At 35.9% G+C, this 22,684-nt stretch overlaps 1 protein-coding gene across 1 annotated transcript in view; it reads left to right on the forward strand.

Annotated features, from left to right (window-relative positions):
* The first annotated feature begins 1,326 nt into the window (after positions 1-1,326).
* LOC307050998 (ankyrin repeat domain-containing protein 26-like) overlaps positions 1,327-22,684 on the forward strand; it is a 60,374-nt gene continuing 39,016 nt past the window's right edge. The window contains 6 exon segments of the mRNA XM_079701312.1: positions 1,327-1,377; positions 12,159-12,241; positions 16,225-16,376; positions 18,689-18,859; positions 20,669-20,702; positions 20,986-21,127. Coding sequence (XP_079557438.1) covers positions 1,350-1,377; positions 12,159-12,241; positions 16,225-16,376; positions 18,689-18,859; positions 20,669-20,702; positions 20,986-21,127 — 610 coding nt within the window. The 5' untranslated portion in view covers positions 1,327-1,349.

Genomic DNA, 22,684 nt, shown 5'->3' on the forward strand with positions numbered 1-22,684 from the left:
TTGGTATGTGTTATTCAAATGAGATTAATTTGAATATGGAAGCATTGGCTGTTTTTTTTTTTTTAAGATAGGTTTGTTTGTTTTTTTTGGCTGCTTGGCTTGGCATGTGGGATCTTAATTTCCCCGACCAGGGATTGAACCCGTGCCCCCTGCAGTGGAAGCATGGGGTCTTCACCACTGGACCGCCAGTGGAGTCCCTAAGATAGGTAATTTTTTGATGATAATTGTTTCATAAAAATCCTTTTAAACATTAGCATGATATACTGAACCAAACTAATTTTGGAAACAAAAGAAATTAATAGGGTTCATTCCCTAAATGCTAAAATTGTTATTTTCAGTAAATACTACACTGATTTTGAAATATGAAAGATTTTTAATATCTAATAATTCTGTGGCAGTAAAATTTACTTTTTGCTTTTTGATAATCGTACTTCGATATTGAAAACTTATAATACGTTATTTCTTAGATGTGCCTTATATACCTTCTTGCATGAGTGGATCGAGAAACTTTAAGATGACTAAACTAGAGGATCCAAGAAATGTAGGCATACCAGTAGCCCACATGGGTATGTAAAAAAATGAATATTTTTATGAACTATTATTCTAAAAGTGTATATCCAAGCTGATCAGTTCATAACACTTTCTCTGATGAGAAATGAATTATACATTCAACTGAACTGTCATCCCAACTGTGCACTTCCTAAATTACAGGACAAATTGAAGAACATGATAAATACTTGTAGTATAATGGTGTAAATGATGCTGCTGTATTGCATTCAAGATATGCTGTTGCATTTTACCATCAGCTTTCACATTTACCTTCTCGGGGTCATGATTTGTTCCTCTGATTAAAGATCACTTTTCTCCTCATCAATCAGCATGTTCACATTGGTACATGTGCATTTTTCTATTTTATAAAGGCTTTTGGAACATAATCTTACTTTTGAAATCTTAACTGCATGTTTTGTTAAACCTGTACTCCTATTTTTTCTTCAGTATCTATAGTGGATTCATACGTCTGTCTTGTTGCAGTCCTAACTTCCCCCAAGAAACAAAACACCAAAACCTAAAGTATTCACTGCCAAGGCCAAGCATGAGGATTCTGCTCAGTACTAACTGCATGAATATATAGTTGGCTTTCATAGTTAAGTGTAATTGATTTTATGTCCCTTTTGCCTTTTAGATTCTCCTGAAAAATATCCTCACTTGAAGGTAAAAACTTATATTTTTGTCTTGAATTATTAACTACAGATTGTATCAAATGTATATTATTTATTAATCAACTTGTTTCAAAACCCATTCAGCCTGCAGTTAGAGTGAAAGATCCTGTTCCTAATAAAACAGTAGGAATGAAGGATTTACAAACAGCCAGATCAGGTAAATTTTGCAGTGCAAATTTCACTCTGGAAAGAAGTACACTAAAATATTTGAAATGCTCACAGCCTTCATATTCCTAATTCTTTTTTGTTTTTGCAAGTTTAATTGAAGGATTTGACATAAATAAGGCACATGTTATTGTTGGTATCCATGTTTTGAAAAAAAGATATTTACAAGCATAAGAAAAAGATATTTTTAAAATGTAAGCTTTAACTCAGATGTTTCTATGTATGTTTCAATACCCTAAAGTTCTCAGTTTGGAATCTCTGTACTTCTTAGGGATTTTCAGAGGTAAATTATTAGATTCTAAGATTTTTCCAGTTTTATAAAATGCTTATTAGAATTCTGACCTTAACCTAGAGTAAAGCTTCACTTGCTAACATGTCAATTGTATTTCAAATTTAATTATTTCATTTTAGTGGTGTTACATGGATGAGCTTAAGCCAACCAGATGTTTTGATTAGCAGACTCTGTGTGAGTGTATGTGTGTGTGCGTCTTTGATTATTAAAAGTGGGGGAGGGCTTCCCTGGTGGCACAGTGGTTGAGAGTCCGCCTGCCGATGCAGGGGACGCGGATTCGTTCCCCGGTCTAGGAGGATCCCGCGTGCCATGGAGCGGCTGGGCCCGCGAGCCATGGCCGCTGAGACATGGCCGCTTAGCCTGCACGTCCGGAGACAGTGCTCCGCAACGGGAGAGGCCGCAGCGGTGAGAGGCCCGCGTACGACAAAAAAAAAAAAAAAAAAAAAAGTGGGGGAAAGTAATCATACCTTAATGACGATTTGATAGACACAATCTTTTAAAACAGTAATTCTGAAAGTTTTGGGCTTTAAGATCCTTTTATTTATTTGTTTGTTTTTTTTTATGATGCAGATATAGGATCCTTGTATACTTTTAAAAATTATTGAGAATTCCAAGGAACTTTTGTTTAAGTAGGTTGTATCTACTGATGTTTACTGTATTTGCAAATAAAACTGGAAAATTTAAAATACAAGCACACACAATCATACATTCTATTAGCCATTAGAAGTATGATGTTATCACATATCTTGTCTCTGGAAAACTGCTCTGTACACTTAAAACAGAATGAGAATGGAAATAACGTTTACTGTTATTGTGAAAATAGTTTTGACCTCTTGGACCCCTTGAACGGTTGAGTCTTTGGACTCCAGGGATGCTCAGGTGACACTTGAGAACCACTGTTTTAAACCATTTACAGAGCTCATGGATGTGAAATGATAAAGGGACGCTTGTGATGAAACAGGCTTTAAACTTTCACTTTTACATTTCTTGCTTTTTTCTTTGATTTGTCTTTTTTTTAATATATATGGCAGGTTCTTATTAGTCATCAATTTTATACACATCAGTGTATACATGTCATTCCCAATCGCCCAATTCATCCCACCACCATCCCCAACCCCCTGCGGTTTTCCCCCCTTGGTGTCCATACGTTTGTTCTCTACAACTGTGCCTCAATTTCTGCCCTGCAAACCAGTTCATCTGTACCATTTTTCTAGGTTCCACATATATGCGTTAATATACGATATTTGTTTTTCTCTTTCTGACTTACTTCACTCTGTATGACAGTCTCTGGATCCATCCACGTCTCAACAAATGACCCAATTTCATTCCTTTTTTATGGCTGAGTAATATTCCATTGTATATATGTACCCCATCTTCTTTATCCATTCGTCTGTCGATGGGCATTTAGGTTGCTTCCATGACCTGCCTACGGTAAATACTGCTGCAGTGAACATTGGGGTGCATGTGTCTTTTTGAATTATGGTTTTCTCTGGGTATATGCCCAGTAGTGGGATTGCTGGATCATATGGTAATTCTATTTTTAGTTTTCTAAGGAACCTCCATACTGTTCTCCATAGTGGCTGTATCAGTTACATTCCCACCAACAGTGCAAGAGGGTTCTCTTTTCTCCATACCCTCTCCAGCATTTGTTGTTTGTACATTTTCTGATGAAGCCCATTCTAACTGGTGTGAGGTGATACCTCATTCTAGTTTTGATTTGTATTTCTCTAATAGTGATGTTGAACAGCTTTTCATGTGCTTCTTGGCCATCTGTATGTCTTCTTTGGAGAACTGTCTATCTAGGTCTTCTGCCCATTTTTGGATTGGGTTGTTTGTTTTTTTTAATATTGAGCTGCATGAGCTGTTTATATGTTTTGGAGATTAATCCTTTGTCTCTTGATTTGTTTGCAAATATATTCTCCCATTCTGAGGGTTGTCTTTTTATCTTGTTTATGGTTTCCTTTCCTGTGCAAAAGCTTTGAAGTTTCACTAGGTCCCATTTGTTTATTTTTGTTTTTATTTCCATTACTCTAGGAGGTGGATCAAAAAAGATCTTACTGTGATTAATGTCAAAGAGTGTTCTTCCTATGTTTTCCTCTAAGAGATTTATAGTGTCCAGTCTTACATTTAGGTCTCTAATCCATTTTGAGTTTATTTTTGTGTATGGTGTTAGGGAGTGTTCTAATATCATTCTTTCCATGTATCTGTCCAGTTTTCCCAGCACCACTTATTGAAGAGAATGTCTTTTCTCCATTGTATATCCTTGCCTCCTTTGTCATAGATTAGTTGACCATAGGTGCGTGGGTTTCCCTCTTGACTTTCTATCTTTTTCCATTGATCTATGTTTCTGTTTTTCTGCCAGTACCATATTGTCTTGATTACTGTAGCTTTGTAATATAGCCTGACGTCAGGGAGTCTGATTCCTCCAGCTGCGTTTTTTTTCCCTCAGGACTGCTTTGGGTATTCGGGGTCTTTTTTGTCTCCATACAAATTTTAAGATTTTTTGTTCTAGTTCTGTAAAAAATGCCATTGGTAATTTGATAGGGATTGCATTGAATCTGTAGGTTGCTTTGGGTAGTATAGTCATTTTCACAATATTAATTCTTCCAATACAAGAACATGGTTTATCTCTCCATCTGTTGGTATCATCTTTAATTTCTTTCATCAGTGTCTTATACTTTTCTGCATACAGATCTTTTGTCTCCCTAGGTAGGTTTATTCCTAGGTATTTTATTCTTTTTGTTGCAATGGTAAATGAGAGTGTTTCCTTAATTTCTCTTTCATATTTTTCATCATTAGTGTATAGAAATGCAAGAGATTTCTGTGCATTAATTTTGTATCCTGCACCTTTACCAAATTTTTTGATTAGCTCTGGTAGTTTTCTGGTGGCATCTTTAGGATTCTGTATGTATAGTATCATGTCATCTGCAAACAGTGACAGTTTTACTTCTTCTTTTGCAATTTATATTCCTTTTATTTCTTTTTCTTCTCTGATTGCTGAGGCTAGGACTTCCAAAAGTATGTTGAATAATAGTGGTGAGAGTGGACACCCTTGTCTTGTTCCTGATCTTAGAGGAAATGCTTTCAGTTTTTCAGCATTGAGAATGATGTTTGCTCTTGGTTTGTAATATATAACCTTTATTATGTTGAGGTACGTTCCCTCTATGCCCACTTTCTGGAGAGTTTTTATCATAAATTGGTGTTGAATTTTGTTGGCAGCTTTTTCTGCATCTATTGAGATGATCATATGGTTTTTATTCTTCAATTTGTTAATATGGTGTATCACATTGTTGGATTTGTGTATATTGAAGAATCCTTGCATCCCTGGGATAAATCCCAGTTAATCATAGTGTATGATCCTTTTAATGCATTGTTGGATTCTGTTTGCTAGTATTTTGTTGAGGATTTTTGCATCATCAGTGATATTGGTCTGTAATTTTCTTTTTTTGTCATATCTTTGTCTGGTTTTGGTATCAGGGTGATGGTGGCCTTGTAAAATGAGTTTGGGAGTGCTCCTTCCCCTGCAATTTTTTGGAAGAGTTTGAGAAGGATGGGTGTTTGCTCTCCTCTAAATGTTTGATAAAATTCACCTGTGAAGCCCTCTGCTCCTGGACTTTTGTTTGTTGGAAGATTTTTAATCACAGCTTCAATTTCATTACTTGTGATTGGTCTGTTCATATTTTCTGTTTCTCCTGGTTCAGTCTTGGAAGGTTATACCTTTCTAAGAATTTGTCCATTTCTTCCAGGTTGTCCATTTTATTGGCATAGAGTTGCTTGTAGTAGTCTCTTAAGATGCTTTGTCTTTCTGCGGTGTCTGTTGTAACTTCTCCTTTTTCATTTCTAATTTTATTGATTTGAGTCCTCTCCCTCTTTTTCTTGATGAGTCTGGCTAATGGTTTATCAATTTTGTTTATCTTCTCAAAGAACCAGCTTTTAGTTTTATTGATCTTTGCTATTGTTTTCTTTGTATGTATTTCATTTATTTCTGCTCTGATCTTTATGTTTTCTTTCCTTCTGCTAACTTTGGGTTTTGTTTGTTCTTCTTTCTCTAGTTCCTTTAGGTATAAAGTTAGATTATTTATTTGAGATTTTTCTTTTTTCTTGCGGTAGGCTTGTATAGCTATAAACTTCCCTCTTAAGACTGCTTTTGCTGCATCCCATAGGTTTTGGATTGTTGTGTTTTCATTGTCATTTGTCTCTAGGTATTTTTTGATTTCCTCTTTGATTTCTTCAGTGATCTCTTGGTTATTTAGTAATTTACTGTTTAGCCTCCATGTGTTTGTGTATTTTGTGTTTTTCCACTGTAATTCATTGCTAATCTCATAGTGTTGTGGTCAGAAAAGATGCTTGATATGATTTCAATTTTCTTAAATTTACTGAGGCTTGGTTTGTGACCCAAGATGTGATTTATCCTGGAGAATGTTCTGTGCGCACTTGAGAAGAAAGTGTAATCTGCTGTTTTTGGATGGGATGTCCTATAAATATCAATTAAATCTATCTGGCCTATTGTGTCATTTAAAGCTTCTGTTTCCTTATTTATTTACATTTTGGATGATCTGTCCATTGGTGCAAGTGAGGTGTTAAAGTCCCCCACTATTATTGTGTTACTGTTGATTTCCTCTTTTACAGCTGTTAGCCGTTGCCTTATATATTGAGGTGGTCCTATGTTGGGTGCATATATATTTATAATTGTTATATATTCTTCTTGGATTGATCCCTTGATCATTATATAGTGTCCTTCCTTGTCTTTTGTAACATTCTTTATTTTAAGGTCTATTTTATCTGATATGAGTATTGCTACTCCAGCTTTCTTTTGATTTCCATTTGCATGGAATATCTTTTTCCATCCCCTCACTTTCAGTCTATATGTGTCCCTAGGTCTGAAGTGGGGCTCTTGTAGACAGCATATATATGGGTCTTGTGTTTGTATCCATTCAGCAAGCCTGTGTCTTTTGGTTGGAGCATTTAATCCATTCACGTTTAAGGTAATTATCAATATGTATGTTCCTATGACCATTTTCTTAATTCTTTTGGGTTTGTTTTTGTAGGTCCTTTTCTTCTCTTGTGTTTCCCACTTAGAGAAGTTCCTTTAGCATTTGTTGTAGAGCTGGTTTGGTGGTGCTGAATTCTCTTAGCTTTTGCTTGTCTGTAAACCTTTTGATTTCTCCATGGAGTCTGAATTAGATCCTTGCCAGGTAGAGTAATCTTGGTTGTAGGTTCTTCCCTTTTATCACTTTAAGTGCATCATGCCAGTCCCTCCTGGCTTGTAGAGTTTCTGCTGAGAAATCAGCTGTTAACCTTTTGGGAGTTCCCTTGTATGTTATTTGTCGTTTTTCCCTTGCTGCTTTCAGTAATATTTCTTTGTGTTTAATTTTTGCCAATTTGATTACTGTGTGTCTCGGCATGTTTCTCTTTGGGTTTATCCTATATGGGACTTGCTGCACGTCCTGGACTTGAGTGGGTATTTCCTTTCCCATGTTAGGGAAGTTTTCGACTATAATCTCTTCAAATATTTTCTCTGGTCCTTTCTCTCTCTCTTCTCCTTTTGGGACCCCTATAATGCGAATGTTGTTGCATTTAATGTTGTCTCAGACATCTCTTAGGCTGTCTTCATTTCTTTTCATTCTTTTTTCTTTATTCTCTTCTGCTCAGTGAATTCCACCATTCTGTCTTCCAGGTCACTTATCTGTTCTTCTGCCTCAGTTATTCTGCTATTGATCCCTTCTAGTGTAGTTTTCTTTCCAATTATTGTATTGTTCATCTCTGTTTGTTTGTTCTTTAACTCTTCTAGGTCTTTGTTAAACATTTCTTGCATCTTCTTGATCTTTGCCTCCATTGTTTTTCTGAGGTCCTGGATCATCTTCACTATCATTATTCTGAATTCTTTTTCTGGAAGGTTGCCTATCTCCACTTCATTTAGTTGTTCTTCTGTGGTTTTATCTTGTTTCTTCACCTGTCACATAGCCCTCTGCCTTTTCATCCTGTGTATATGTCTGTGAATGTGGTTTTTGTTCCACAGGCTGCAGGATTGTAGTTCTTGTTTCTCCTGTCTGCCCTCTGGTGGATGAGGCTATCTACGAGGCTTGTGCAGGTTTCCTGATGGGAGGGAGTGGTGGTGGGTTGAGCTGGGTGTTGCTCTGGTGAGTAGAGCTCAGTAAAACTTTAATCCACTTGACAGCTGATGGGTGGTGCTGGGTTCCGTCCCTGTTGGTTGTTTAGCCTGAGGCAACCTAAGAGTAGAGCCTACCTGGGCTCTTTGGTAGGTCTAATGGCAGACTCTGGGAGGGCTCACGCCAAGGAGTACTTCCCAGAACTTCTGCTGCCCATGTTCTTGTCCCCATGATGAGCCACAGCCACCCCCCGCCTCTGCAGGAGACCCTCCAACACTAGCAGGTATGTCTGGTTCAGTCTCCCGTGGGGTCACTGCTCCTTCTTCTGGGTCCCACTGCGCACAGTACTTTGTGTGTGCCCTCCAAGAGTGGAGTCTGTTTTTCCCCCAGTCCTGTCAAAGTCCTGCAGTCAAATCCCACTAGGCTTCAAAGCCTGATTCTCTAGGAATGTCTCTTCCTGTTGCCGGACCCCCAGGTTGGGAAGCCTGATGTGGGGCTCAGAACCTTCACTCCAGTGGGTGGACTTCTGTGGTATAAGTGTTCTCCAGTCTATGAGTCACCCACCCACCTGTTATGGTATTTGATTTTGCTGTGACTGCGCCCCTCCTACTGTCTCATTGTGGCTTCTCCTTTATCTTCGGATGTGGGGTATCTTTTTTGGTGAGTTCCAGTGTCTTCCTGTCAATGATTGTCCAGCACCTAGTAGTGATTCTGGTGTTCTCACAAGAGGGACTGAGAGCATATCCTTCTACTCCACCATCTTGGTTCAGCTCTTATTTGTCTTCAGAAATTGAAATCTGACAATTTTACTTTCGTTAAAAAAAAGGAAAATATTTTTGTTATGTATTCATTTCCTGTGTCATGGCACTGTATGCTCTTTGGATCTAGTGTGGACCTAGACTTATCCTATTTTTACCAGGAAACAATTAGTCACTCAAGGCTATCATTTCTTTTGTAAATTTATGATATTTATCCAAGCCTTAAAAAATGAGTTCTGAATATATTGCTACATTGAAGAAAGACCATCTCATTGTATTAAAGTAGTACCATTCATTAAAATATTTTTTAAAACCCATGTCTCTGGAACACACAATACTGTCATGCATATTTAAACATAAAATAAATGGTTAGACATAATTTGTTAATGAAAAAATTTATATGTTGAAGAGACATAATTATTAATAAAGCTCTAAAGGTATACAGAATATGTAATAGAGATTGATGAGTGAATCAAAGTAAGTAACACTAGAAAATTAAAAATTAGAAAAAATGAGAGGCAATAGTTAACATATCTATATGAATGGCAATGACGTGTAAGATACAATAAGCCATGAAGGAATAGTGTGTTTGGGGGGAGAGGAGGACATGGGACTGCTTCTCTGAAGAAAGAATTTGTTCAGGTTAGTCAAATTTGTATTAGTATTCACATTCTAATAAACGGAAACTTTGTTTTCAGATTTTTCAGATTGGGATTCTGCTAGTTTGTCGCTCAATAATGAGACTTGTCAAAGAGCTGGGCATTTGAAAGTTGATGATAAATATCCATTTGTGTCACAATCAATGACCAAAAATCAGTCAGCACCCACAGAATTTGGACAGATGACCTTAACAGATAAAGAAAAGATTAATATCGGAGTGTTGTTTCTGTTAGGGGATTACACGCTCCTTGACCTGTGTGAGTCACAACTGCCAGAAAACAGAGAAAGCAAACAATGTAATAAATAAGCACAGAGCACTCAACCGTAGGCCACCTCGGCATGGCTTCACCATAATCCTGATGTTTCCAAAATCATTTTGTGGCAAAATCTGCTTTGTGTTTACTCCTTTTATTCAACCTGCAGCCAAACGTCTTTCAGCAAGACGTTTGCCTTCTTCCTCTGACCAAAGCAACATAATAAATAACAAAGGGAATTAGGAGAGAGAGTAGGTTCGTTAGGCTAGTATTTAACATACACCTGAGAGTGGGTAGGAAGATTATATTTAGAACTTTGGGACTAGTTGGGAAACCTAGGTAGACATCTCAAGATTCCCTTCTCAAAATGTACTTTCTTAGCTTTATTTTTGTTTAGCTCTGAATTCATTAGTATTAGTTATAACTATATTCAATGTAATGAAAAAATCACCTCCAAACCAATACTAAACTTTTTCTTGTATTTTCTATGAGTTTATATATTTTAGAATTGGCTTTCCCAGCAGTAATGGGAGTCATTGCGGATTGCTACATAATCCCTCCTTCTTAGCTGTGTCCACATAGTATATCAACTTATTATTTTTAATGAATTAATAGTTCACAAGGGATATTGGTTTTAAGGAGTGCTGATCATTTAAAGATAGTGTAAGGAAAATCAATTCTAATTCTACTAGGATGCCCAGTCTATTGATTAACCACATCTAATATATGTTCTACATAAATACCGATTAATTTAGTGCCCTTAATCAGTCATATGATCAGGGCTATAGTAATAAATCATACACTGTTTTCTTTTTCCAGTCCTATAGTTTTATCTTCTTGTCTTTCCTTACCTGTGGAATTAATGTTACATTTACAAAAGATTCTCAGTTATCTCCTAGAGTAGTGACTACAAGCTGTAAACTCAAAGTTTTTTTTTATCTATACAAGTGACTTGTTTGCTCTCATTTCTCCATGAGCTTGGTAGGTCCAAGAAGCACAAATTCAAACGAAACACCTACACGAGCCCCCTCAACACAGGAAGATGTGAAACAGGAAAACTGGAAACTAAATACAAGCAATTTAAAACAGTTCATGCAGATCATTTCTCTTCTCAGTTGATACCTTTTATAAAGTAATAAGCAGAGTCTAGTTCTTGAGGGGCCCAGGATTCGTGCATTTATTTATTTAATAAAGATTTATTCTATGCTGGGTCCTGGTAATTTTATATCCTAAATATTTCTGGAAACAGTCCCTCAGTGTAGGCCTGCATCATCTTTTTTTTTTGCATTATAATGCCATCAAATTCTTCTCCCTCTATTTATTTGTATGGCCTTCAAATTCATCCCTCCCGCAGCATTTAGAGTGATCTATCTCAAATGCACCAGTGATCGTGAACCACTCTTTAAAGCATATTAATGTCCAGCCATCTTAGAATGACACGAGGCTTTCATAATCTAACTTCTACCTGACTCTCCCTCTCTAGCCCTTTCTGTCTGTCCTTTGCTCTGGAATTCTGAACTGCTGGTGATGCTCTCTCATCTATCCCTGTATTTTAGACAAATATTCACCCTGTTTTATGTATGCTTCTCTGCCTGTCTTGCTACAGCTTTCCATGCTCTCTGCCTTTCCTGCCCTCTATTCCCTTGAATCTGACTGACCTCACTGTGTAAGTCTCAGCTCAGGCATTATCTCTAGAAAAGCCATCCCTGACACCTTTTATCTACATTCTTCTTTAAACTCCATGTTTAGTACTGAGCAGGAACTCAATAAATAATTATTGAGTAAAATAAAGACTGTTTATACAAAGATGATTTCAAGAGATTGTCCTCTACAGTCTAGAAGCAAAGAGGATAGATGTGAAGAAATAATTTACAGTTCAGGTGATGAAGATACACTAGAAAAATCTATAAAGTACTAAGGTAGCTACTAGGAAAGAGACACCTATTTGGGGAAAGAGAGCGGTAATCAAGGAGGACTTCACAAAGCAGGCTGAGTCTTAAAAGATGAAAAGAACTTTGTCAGAAGAGTAGAGGAAAACATTTCAGATTAAGGAACTGATAAAAGCATGAAAAGTAACAGTAATTTTGGAAACCATGAATAACGTTGCAGTTGAAGCTTGGTGTGTTGTTAAATAGGTACTATTATGAAGTAGAGAACAGAGTATATTGTGACTTTCTATGTTTGTCCTGTATTTTTATATTTTGTTTGTTCATTTGTTTGTTTTGCGGTATGCGGGCCGCTCACTGTTGTGGCCTCTCCCACTGCGGAGCACAGGCTCCAGACGCACAGGCCTAGCGGCCATGGCTCACGGGCCCAGCAGCTCTGTGGCATGTGGGATCTTCCCGGACTGGGGCACGAACCCGTGTCCCCTGCATCAGCAGTCGGACTCTCAACCACTGCGCCACCAGGGAAACCCTTTGTTTGGTTTTTGATTGTTCTGTTCATTGATGTTTGGTGGATGAATTTGTAAATGAATCTTTGAGATGTTTGTGTGCCTGTAACCTGGTGACATCTGGTATTTCCCAGATGGTTTGTTGGAGTTTTAGGTAATTAGAAGTATTTCTTAAAGAAGTAAATATTCAGCTAAAGATTAAGCTTAATTTAAATTGTCATTTGATAAAATTTTTTAAATCTATTTTTATAAAGATTATGTGTTTTATCTAAGTGTTCTAAGTAGTTAATTTTAACTAAACATATAGATTTGTCAGCAGAACTAGACTTAGAAATAACATCGGAGGAAGCACAAGAAAGGCTTGATGGAAGTGAAAATAACCACTCACAGGTATGTAAAAATGTAAATGTAAATTTCTGGCTCAATATTGTTTTCTATGCTTTAACAACATAACAGAGTTCAAATGAAATTACCTTTCAAAATTAACCTCTTAGAATTGATAGATAATAATTTAATATTTAGTTTTTATAGTGCTTTAATTACAAAGGTTAAAATATTGTTAGAATCTGTTATAATTTATAGTTAAACTTTTCCTTGGAATTGAGGCAAAAAAATTTCCTGAATATTGTTTGCTGCTTCCTTACATGATAAAGAAGGTGATAATCAAATACTGAATCATATGATTAAGCAGTTGAAATTATGAACAGTATATCAGTGATGGTCCGTGAGTTAGATTCATGGAAGGAGAAATCATTCCCAGCTGTTCAAAATTTACAGTTTCAAGTTGCCAGTCACTAATGCCAAGATTAAAGATTTATTCTGTCTTGTGACCTCTATGTAATCGACCTAAAGATCTACATTCAGGGAAGAAGGGGTCATACAGTCAACCCAATTGCCTATTAAGGAAGCAGACCTTCCAGAATTGGACCTTTGTTGTTAGGATACAGACAATAACTTTGTAATTTATTTCATTTCAGGGTAGGAAACCATTAAATAATATTAAACAATGTTTTATCCACTTTCATTAGTGGATATTAGAATATAATATAACTGAATGAAAGCAGGTATTATATCAACGTATAATACTATCATAGTATATAATTTGCATTAAAATTTAGGAATTTGTTCCTCTTTCTGATTGGTATTAATTGATTTTGGCTCCTTGTAATTTAAGGTTTGTCTATTCTCCAGTTACTAGTCCTTAAAAAAAAAAAAATCCTTACGTGCATATAGGGACTTTTTAAGGTATGGTGAGGTGAAATATTTTTAAGTAAGGAAGCCTTTGTGACATTAAAAATCATCCCCTAATTCATTTTTGGTAGATTTAACATATATGAATTATTTAGTTCAAACAAACAGTGACAAAATTGGGTTTGTGAGTTCATGTTTTTCTCCTGTTTCAGGCTAAGGCAAGTTATTTTTCACTTCTTAGTTGTAATCCAGTGATTTGTGAGTAGATAAACATAGATTAAGAAGTTTAATGGTTAATGTTTAATTATTTTCTAATTTTTCTTTGTCCGTACTTGATTACTTAAGGATAAAGTTATTTTACAAACATGTACCCTGACAGAAAAGACATCTGAAAATCAAATCAAGCCAATTGATCTTCCGCTTTTGCATCTGCAAAAAATGCCTCAAGAACCAGAAATGAATAAGGAATGTGATAGAGAGGACATATCTGTATGTTCAGGACTTCCTTGTGTACAAAAGCATGAGGAAATGTGGATCAAACAAGGCAAATTAGGGTGGAAAAATAACTTCAAACACATCACAAATAAGTTAAAGTGGAAGTTTGGTGGAACTTTTGAAAAATACAAAATTACTGTTTGTCCTGAGGAAGAGCCACTACATGATAACCCTAAAGAAGGAGCAAACATAAAGGAAATACCTTCTAATTTGACAAATAATATACCTGACTGTGAGGCAAAAGTTGCATTTGGAGTATCTGTCTCTCTAGCATTCCAAGCATTTCCTGAACAAAAAGAACCCAGTCTTGAAAATGTTTTTCCATCTTATTTAACCTCTGGGTCTTGGGGACATGCTTGCCCATCATCTTCACAGCTTTATTTAAATGAAATTAAATTAGACTATGAAAGTGATAAACCAGACACTGAACATGTTTTTAACAAAAATGAGGAGAGTTTTTATAATGATACAGAAAATAGAAAAGTAAGGGACCCAGTAGTTACATTTGAAATGCAAGAAGACCAAGAGTTTGATATGCAAATGTTACAAAATATGAACCAAAATACCACTAATTGGAAATAAGACATCGGATGTATACCTCAGTCTAGTGATCCCAAAAGACTTTTTGATTTATGGCTTGCCCGCTCCAATGAAATGAAACACATGATTCAAATAAAAAGTCGTGATATTTCTGCTGTTCCAAATTCTTGTAAGAAAACCAAACCAATACAAGACTGGTTCCAGAAGCCATTGCTTGCAGATAATTGCAGTGCTAATAACTATAAAAGCATGCAACCTGAATTAGAAAATGGGAGTTCTTCTCCACTGAATAGTAACAGAACATCCAAAGTGTATCTAAATGAAGAATTACAGCAAGATATGCAAAGGCTTAAGAATGAGATAGCCATGTTACAAGTAGAGTTCCTGGCTTTCAGACAACAGAAAATTCAACTTCAAAAAGAGGTAGAGGTTCATTTGCTGCTACTTTGTTCTTTCTCTTTATCAATGATCTGATCCATTCTGATTTTCCACTTAGTAATAAAATGGGGTCAGCTAAATAGGTAATTGTGTAGAAATAGATTACTTCTGCCATCTAAATAATAGGAAACTATTTTCCTGGCTTTTGTTCCTTAATCAACCTAAGTCTCTCTCTGTCAGTCTTTCATATGAACTGGGAAACTAATTTAGCTACATACCATGTGACCTTCTGAGCCAGAATTTCCACAAAGGAAATTGCTTAAGAAATATAATAAGCTAGGGTTTTGGGGTTTTTTTTTAATCTATTGGGTTTTAAATATAAGTTACACTCTATAGTATGGGAAGGAAGCAGTGACTGAAAGAAGGGACATAAACACGTATTCCTGCTAAACTAATCTCTTTATTGTGCTTTAGTGTATGCGATCTTCTCTGCTTTACTCAATCGCTTGGCACTTAGAATTCCAACATGGCCACTTCAAGATATTTTTAATAACAAATACATGTACTCCCACATATTCTTTAGTCACCACTCTCAGATGTTTCTGTTGAGTCAGACCTTTACATTATGTTGTTTAATAAAATGTGGTAAGTTTTGACATGTATGATTTTCTCATATAGGTAGTATAAACCCTCAGCCAAACAAATTCAGTATTTATCTCCAAAGGAGAAAACTGAGTTTTGACATGCAGTGAGGTTTTTTTTCCTTCCAGTAATAGATTTTTAAATTTGTGTGTTTGCTCTTTTGTGTAAAAGGTGCACTGACTGAATTTTAAAGATAGACAAAAATCTGTAGATATTCTCCTTTAAAAGAAAAAGAGATGAGCCCTACCCCCAACTGAGGCATTAAATTACTTTGCCAAAGTCACACTTTTAACTTATCTGATTAATCTGATGAATTCATTTGGTAATTTATCAGATTCAGGGTTACAGAATTGTATCATCTCTTTTGGTGCCATGAAATGATAGGAAATGCCACTTTAGGGGCTTTGGACAAATCATTGAACCTTTCTTGGTTTTATTCCCATTATTGGTAAATAGTGGGGCTAAAGTAGATAATTACTTCTATACCCTTTAGCTATAAAATTTCATGGTTATTGAATGTGAAATTGGGAGGCATTACTCATTTTCCAGAATTCCACACTAACTAACAGTTCATTAATTTCACTCTACTCCTGTTTTTTGCTAAACTTTGGTTCATATATTTTAGTGAACACCGTCACTTTTTTGCTATTCCCAGGATCCAAGTGAAAAAAGAATTGTAAAAGGCAGTGGGGGAAGAATAGCTTCAGTGCAGAAAGAAGGATGTTTCCTTTTTGTTACTGAAGCACCAAGGTGTCCCATCCTCTAAATTTGGCTGTTTAATGCAAAATCCAGGTGGTAAAGACCAAAGAGGACAAATTTTGTGTCTTTGTCTCTTTATTTCTCTGTCTCTGCCATCAGACAGGGAAGAGTGGATGTGAATAGCTGCACCACATGAAGAAAGCCCTTTTTGAAATTTTTAAAATTTTATTTCTTTTCCTCAAACAGAAAGAAGCAGACTTTACAAAAATTTCAATGACTTGTAATTAAAAAAATTAAAGTAAGCACAAAACTATTTTTATTGCTTAAAGCCGGGGCAAACTCCGAGTCAAGTAATTAATGACAATGAAAAGGTCTTTATAATGAATAAGGTAATAACAATTATATGTAGTGTCAAACTTTCATTAAAGGTTGAAGAAGCAAAGAAGAAGCACAAAAGTAGTGAAATGGAAGTATCAGAAAACATATATGATGCTGATGATAGTGGATTAATTCAACAGAGAAAGAGCAGAAAAACTAATAACCAACAGTTTCCTACCATGGAGAATGAAGATTCTGATAGGTAAGCCTATGTCAGTATTTAACAATAGATAATTGTTATTTTCCTATAAAACAAGTTCTCATTTGAGCTAATGTTCATGATTAACAAATTTTATATTTTTCTAGGGTTGTAGTTATTTCTAATACTCTTGTCCTTTAGCCTTAATACTAGAGTTAATTGGTTAACACACCACCGTATTACAGTATTAGAGTATTCTGGATTTGACTGTATACTTACCTTTACCAGTGTGTTGTATATTTAAATATATTTTATGTTACTAATTAGCGTCCTTTGATTTCAGCTTGAAGACTCCTTTCAGCATTTCTTGTGAGGCAGGTCTAGTGGTGATGACCTCCCTCAGCTTTGCTTTGTTTGGGAAAGCCTTTATCTCTCCTTCATTTCTGAAAGACAACTTTTCTGGATAGAGTATTCTTGGTTGGCAGGTTTTTTCTTTTAGCACTTTGAATATGTCGTCCTACTCTCTTGAAATCCATTGATAGACTTATGGGGGTTCCCTTATAATTTACAAGCCTCTTTACTTTTGCTGCTTTTAAGACTCTCTCTTTGTCTTTGATTTTTGACAGTTTTGTTATAATGTCTCCTGGCGAGGATTTCTTTAAGTTGAGTTTGCTTGGTGACCTATGAGCTTTAGGAACTTGGATATCCAAATCTCTCGCCAGGTTTAGGAAGTTCTCAACCATTTTTTCTTTAAATAAGCTTCTGCCACCTTCTCCCTATCTTCTCTTTCTGGAACTGCAATGATTTATGAATTATTTCTTTTGATGGTATCTGGTAATTCATGTAGGCTTTCTTCCCACTTTTTCATTCTTTTTTTCTTTATTCTCCTCTGATTGGATAATGTCAAAGCTCCTGTCTCATAACTCACAGATTCTTTCTTCTGTTTGATCCATTCTGCTGTCAGTGCTCTTTATTGCATTTTTCCTTTCATTCATTGTATTCTTCAGCTCCAAAATATCCATTTGGTTATTTTTTATTATTTCTATCTCTTTGTTAAACTCCTCATCTTGTTTGTGTATTACTTTCCTGATTTTATTGGGTTGTCTTTCTGTGTTTTCTTGTAGCTCACTGAGTTTCCTTAAAACTACTATTTTGAATTCTCTGTCAGGTAGATTGCACATCTCCATGTCTTTGGGATTTGTTACTGGAAAATTATTGTGATCTTTTGGTAGTGTCATGTTTTCTTGATTTTTTTTATGTTACTTGAAGTTTTGCATTGCTGTCTTTGAATTTGAAGTAGCAGTCACCTCTTCCAGTCTTTAATAACTGCCCTCTCCAATGTATCCCAACTTGCATTTTTTTGTTCCAGTGGTATGCTGGCACTTCTCTGCTGGAAACCTGGATTTCCACAAAGGCTCTCTCGTCTGTGGGTGATTGTCTAAGACAGTGTTTTCCAGGGGTTCCCTGGACATTGCTAAGAGTGGCTGGAGCCAGTTCATGGGCCATGCAGGGTCCACAGCTGGGCTGTGGTCTGTATGTCTGTTACCACTTGGGTGGGCAGGACTCTTCCCAGGTCCCTTGGTTTATGGTGCTGGATCCTGCAACTGCCACAAAGCCACTTTTGTCTGTGGATAGATGCCAAATTGTTGCTGGTGGTGGAGGGATACTATGAGGTACCTATTTTTCAGCCCTGATGCTGACATGACCCCAACATGTGGGTGTTTAAAAGTAAATTTTCCCCCCAAGATATTTCCTTGAGTTCTTCTTTCGTGTTTTATGTACCTCATGTTATTTTTAAAAATCATGCAAATTAAACATTATTATATATCAAAACAAAACAAAAAAAATATAGTAGAAATCTAATTATTACTCCCATGTCTAAGAGTCATTGCTTTTAGGTAGTGAACTTCAGCTTTTCATTGTAGCACTTGAGGTTCTTCAGAATGTCTTTCCAGACTCATCTCTCTCCTTCCTTCCATGTATTTTGTACTTTTCCTTCCAAGTTTCTCGGAAACACCTAGACTCCATGTGTCTAATCTTTGTGCTCACATTCTAATCACCAAGTAGAATGATTTTCTCCATTTTCTTTTCCTCATGACCTCCTCTGTTTATTTAACCTCTTCTGTAAAGCTTTCCTATGTTCACTTATAACTTTCATGTGTCAACTCTTACATATCACATTGTACCATAATTGTGTATCTGTCTTTGAAGCAAGGATTTGTATTTGCTTGCATATGGTTGGTACTTCATAACTGTTTTGTGAACTAATAAATGACTTATGATGGGTAAGAGTTGGAATTTTACAAAAATTGGTTTTTTATTCTTTATCAGTAGAATTATTAGAAAACATTGGCTTTTTAATGGATTTTTTAAAGTAGCGGTCCTGGCGTGCACATGAAGGAAGTAAAGAAAAAGGAAAATGAAAACTGGACATCAAAAGAATGTGTGATTACACCAATGTTTGAGAAGGCTGATTCACTGATTGGTGGTCTGCTACACATGAAGGATGACAGCAGTTTAAGTGGAGTAGATCAGGATGATGGCAGGTAAAATCTACAAATTCTTTTAGGTCAAGAAATATTAGCACTGAATACTTTTTCTGGAAATAGAACAGCATAATATAGTGTACAGGCCATGACAGGAGTATTCTCAACTATACCAGATGAACGCTGCTGAAAGGTTAAGATGAGGATGAGTGGCTTTGACCAGAAGTAGTTTCAATAAATATTCCCCATGGAAGCTGGACTGTAGTGAATAAGTATAAACGGCTCCTTAGGGAATATTTACTGGGAAAGGCAATAGAGAACTGGATGGTAACTGAAGAGGAATGTGGAGTTCAAGGGAGTTTCCTTTCTCTTTTTATGTTAAGATGGGAGTTTTTAGAGTATGTTTGTATGCTGTTGGAAATGAGCCAGTAGAGGATGCATTTATTCAGTTTAATCTTGTTTGCATGTCCAATATTAGAAAGCTTATTGATTGTATTACATTACCTTTAAAATATTATAGTAAACTAATTGTACATAATACTTCTATTCACGTATAGTTTTATGGTAAGGGCTTGTTCATTGATTTTGAAGTGTAATATTCTTATATAATTGAATATGCAGATGAGTACTTAAAAGTTATTCTATCATACGTAGATTTTTAAAAATTATATAATCATAAATTTACAAACATTTAGGCCATACTGAAAAGGATTTAATCATTCCTTGATAATTCTAGATGACAGTATCATCATGAGTGGCTATGGTTTTGTAAGGTGCTCTAAAACAGATTATGTTAACTTCATAGTGGTTTAGATTCCAGGGAAAAGGGTAAGATTTTGTTTATATTTGATAGGAAAAAAACTATTAACAATCTATCACAGATTATTACTTTTGGATTATAAAGTTCTAAATTACAAAAGTCATGCTTCCTATACCAAAAGTGTCATTAACACGTATTGTGCGCTAAGTATATGTTGAATGTATGAATAAACAGCTGAATGGGTGAATGAATGAATGGGTGAATGAAACCCTCATCAATGGGTTGATGAATTTCTTTACAAAAGCAAATCTTTATTGAAAATAGAATTCCAATATTGCCTGGGTCTAAAGTCTTTTTATTTTTGAAAAATATGTGTAAGATTCAGAAATTATTATTTATAGTTATAACTAGACATGGAATAATAATACAGATTCATTTGCTATCATATCACTTAAAAACACTTAAAAATAAATATTACCTTCTCATCATATTGTGAAACACAAGTGTTGAAGCCAGATTTCCTGGGTTTGAATTCTGGGTCAGCTGCTGATCTGCTGTATGGGCTTGGGCAAGTTACTTAGCCTTTCTGTGCTGCATTTCTTCCTGTGTAAAAAGGACCTAATGTATTACCTCTCTCCCAGAATTGTTGTGAGGATTAAAATGCCTTTAAGACATGTAAGGTGCTTATAATAATGCATAGCAATTACATAGTAAGTCCTCAAAAAGCTAATATCATGATTATTAAAAAAGGGTTTCTTTCATATAGGACTTAATACTTTCCAAATAGGTTTTAGTGCCATAAAGTTAGTTTTTATTGAAAATGACGATAACAAAAAACCCGGTATATTTCTTCCTATCAAATAATGCAAGTAACATTATGTTTTTCCTTTTCCTTTGATTGTCAGCTTAATCTAATTTAATGCTTTGTTAATATTATTATGGTGTATTTTCTTTGTCCTTTAATGTTACTCTTTCTATTTATTTTTTAATCTCTTTTATAGAAAATTAATTACCAATGCAAAGATTTCATGTAAAAAACAATAGGTTTAGGTATTCTTTGTATTTTAAGTATTTAATATTTGCCTGAAAAGAATCGTTTGTTTTTTTAGGGCTACAAAGGAAACATCTAATGAAAAGAACAAGGTAGAGTAAAAAATTAATTATAAAAAATATTATCCTGTAGTAAAAAATTACTTTGTGAAAGGTATAGTGGAAAAATAGAAAATCTTCCTTTGTGGTAGAAACATTTACTTTGAAAAAATAATTTAGAAACAGTGTTGATAAAATTATCCCTTTGATAAAAATCTGTTCTTTTAAGAAGTATCTGTGTTTTTACTTTAATAAAGAGATATTTATCACCTCTGTACACTTAGTATATTTTATAAGTATTTTGGGGACATTGTGAAATAGTATTTTTTATTTGTAGGTCAAAGAGCAAATTAATTCTATGGATGACCTTGATGACTTAACTCAATCATCTGAAACAGCTTTTGACGATTGCCAGATGCTTTACTCTAATTATAAGAATTCCATGTTGCTAATAGAACAACTTAGCATGGAGTGTAAAGGTAGGACCATGGTATAAATATGTATATTTATATGTATATTTTTGTGTATACTGTTGTAATATTTGGTAGAATTCACCAGTGTAGCCATTTGGGCCTGGAATTTTCTTTGTGGGAAGGTCTTTAAGTAGGACTTTAGTTTCTTTTTTAGATATAGGGCTATTTAGTTTATTTGTTCTTTCTTTTTTTTTTTTTTTTTTTTTTTTGCGGTACGCAGGCCTCTCACTGCTGTGACCTCTGCCGTTGCGGAGCACAAGCTCCGACGTGCAGGCTCAGCGGCCATGTCTCATGGGCCCAGCCGTTCCATGACATGTGGGATCTTCCTGGACCCGGGCACGAACCCGTGTCCCCTGCATCGGCAGGTGGACTCTCAACCCCTGCGCCACCAGGGAAGCCCTATTTGTTCTTTCTTGATTGAGCTTTGGTATTTTCCCTCTTTCAAGGAATTTACCCACTTCATCTGAGTTGTCAAATTTATTTACATAATGTTCATAATATTACTCTGTCAGTCTTTTAATATCTATAGAATCTGTAGTAATTTCTCATTACTCATTTCTGTGAAATTGGTAATTTGTGCCTTCTCTCTCTTTTTTTTTTTTTCATTATCAGCCTGGCTAGAGGTTTATCACTTTTATTCATCTTCTGAACATATTTGGTTTCACTGGTTTTTTAAAAACATATTTATTTATTTATTTATTTTAGGCTGTGTTGGGTCTTCGTTGCTGTGCTCAGGCTTTCTCTAGTTGCGGCAAGCGGGGGCTACTCTTCGTTCAGTGTGCGGGCTTCTCATTGCTGTGGCTTCTCTTGTTGTGGAGCATGGGTTCTAGGTACATGGGCTTCAGTAGTTGTGGCACGCGGGCTCAGTAGTTGTGGCTTGCGGATGGTAAAATGCAGGCTCAGTAGTTTTGGCACACAGGCTTAGTTGCTCTGCGGTATGTGGCATCTTCCTGGACCAGGGATCAAACCCGTGTCCCTTGCATTGGCAGGTGGATTCTTAACCATTGTGCCACCAGGGGAGTCCCTCATTGATTTTTCCATGTCTTTTTTGTTTTGTTTGTTTTGTTTTTTCTCATTGATTTTTTCTTTGATGTTTTTTATTTCCTTTCTTCTGCTTGCTTTGGGTTTACTTTGCTCTTTTTAAAAGAATATTTATTTATTTATTTTATTTTTGGCTGCGTTAGGTCTTAGTTGCAGCATGTGGGATCCTTTGTTGCAGCGCGTGGGCTTCTCTCTCTAGTTGTGGCGTGTGGGCTCAGTATTTGTGACACTCCAAATGGGGTGTGGGCTCCAGCGTGTGTGGGCTCTGTAGTTGCGGCATGCCGGCTCTCTAGTTGTGGCTTGCGTGTTCAGTAGTTGCAGTGGGCGGGCTTCATTGCCCCATGGCATGTGGGGTTTTAGTCCCCCGACCAGGGATCGAACCCGTGTCCCCTGGATTGGAAGGCAGATCCTTAACCACTGAACCATAAGAGAAGTCCCCTAATTTGCTCTTTTTCTGGATTTTTATGTTGGAAGCCAAGGTCATTGATTTGAGACCTTCTTTTCTAATATAGACATCCAGTG

This window comes from Hyperoodon ampullatus (genome assembly GCF_949752795.1).
Source record: "Hyperoodon ampullatus genome assembly, chromosome: 3".
In the NCBI taxonomy this organism is placed as follows: Eukaryota; Metazoa; Chordata; class Mammalia; order Artiodactyla; family Ziphiidae; genus Hyperoodon; species Hyperoodon ampullatus.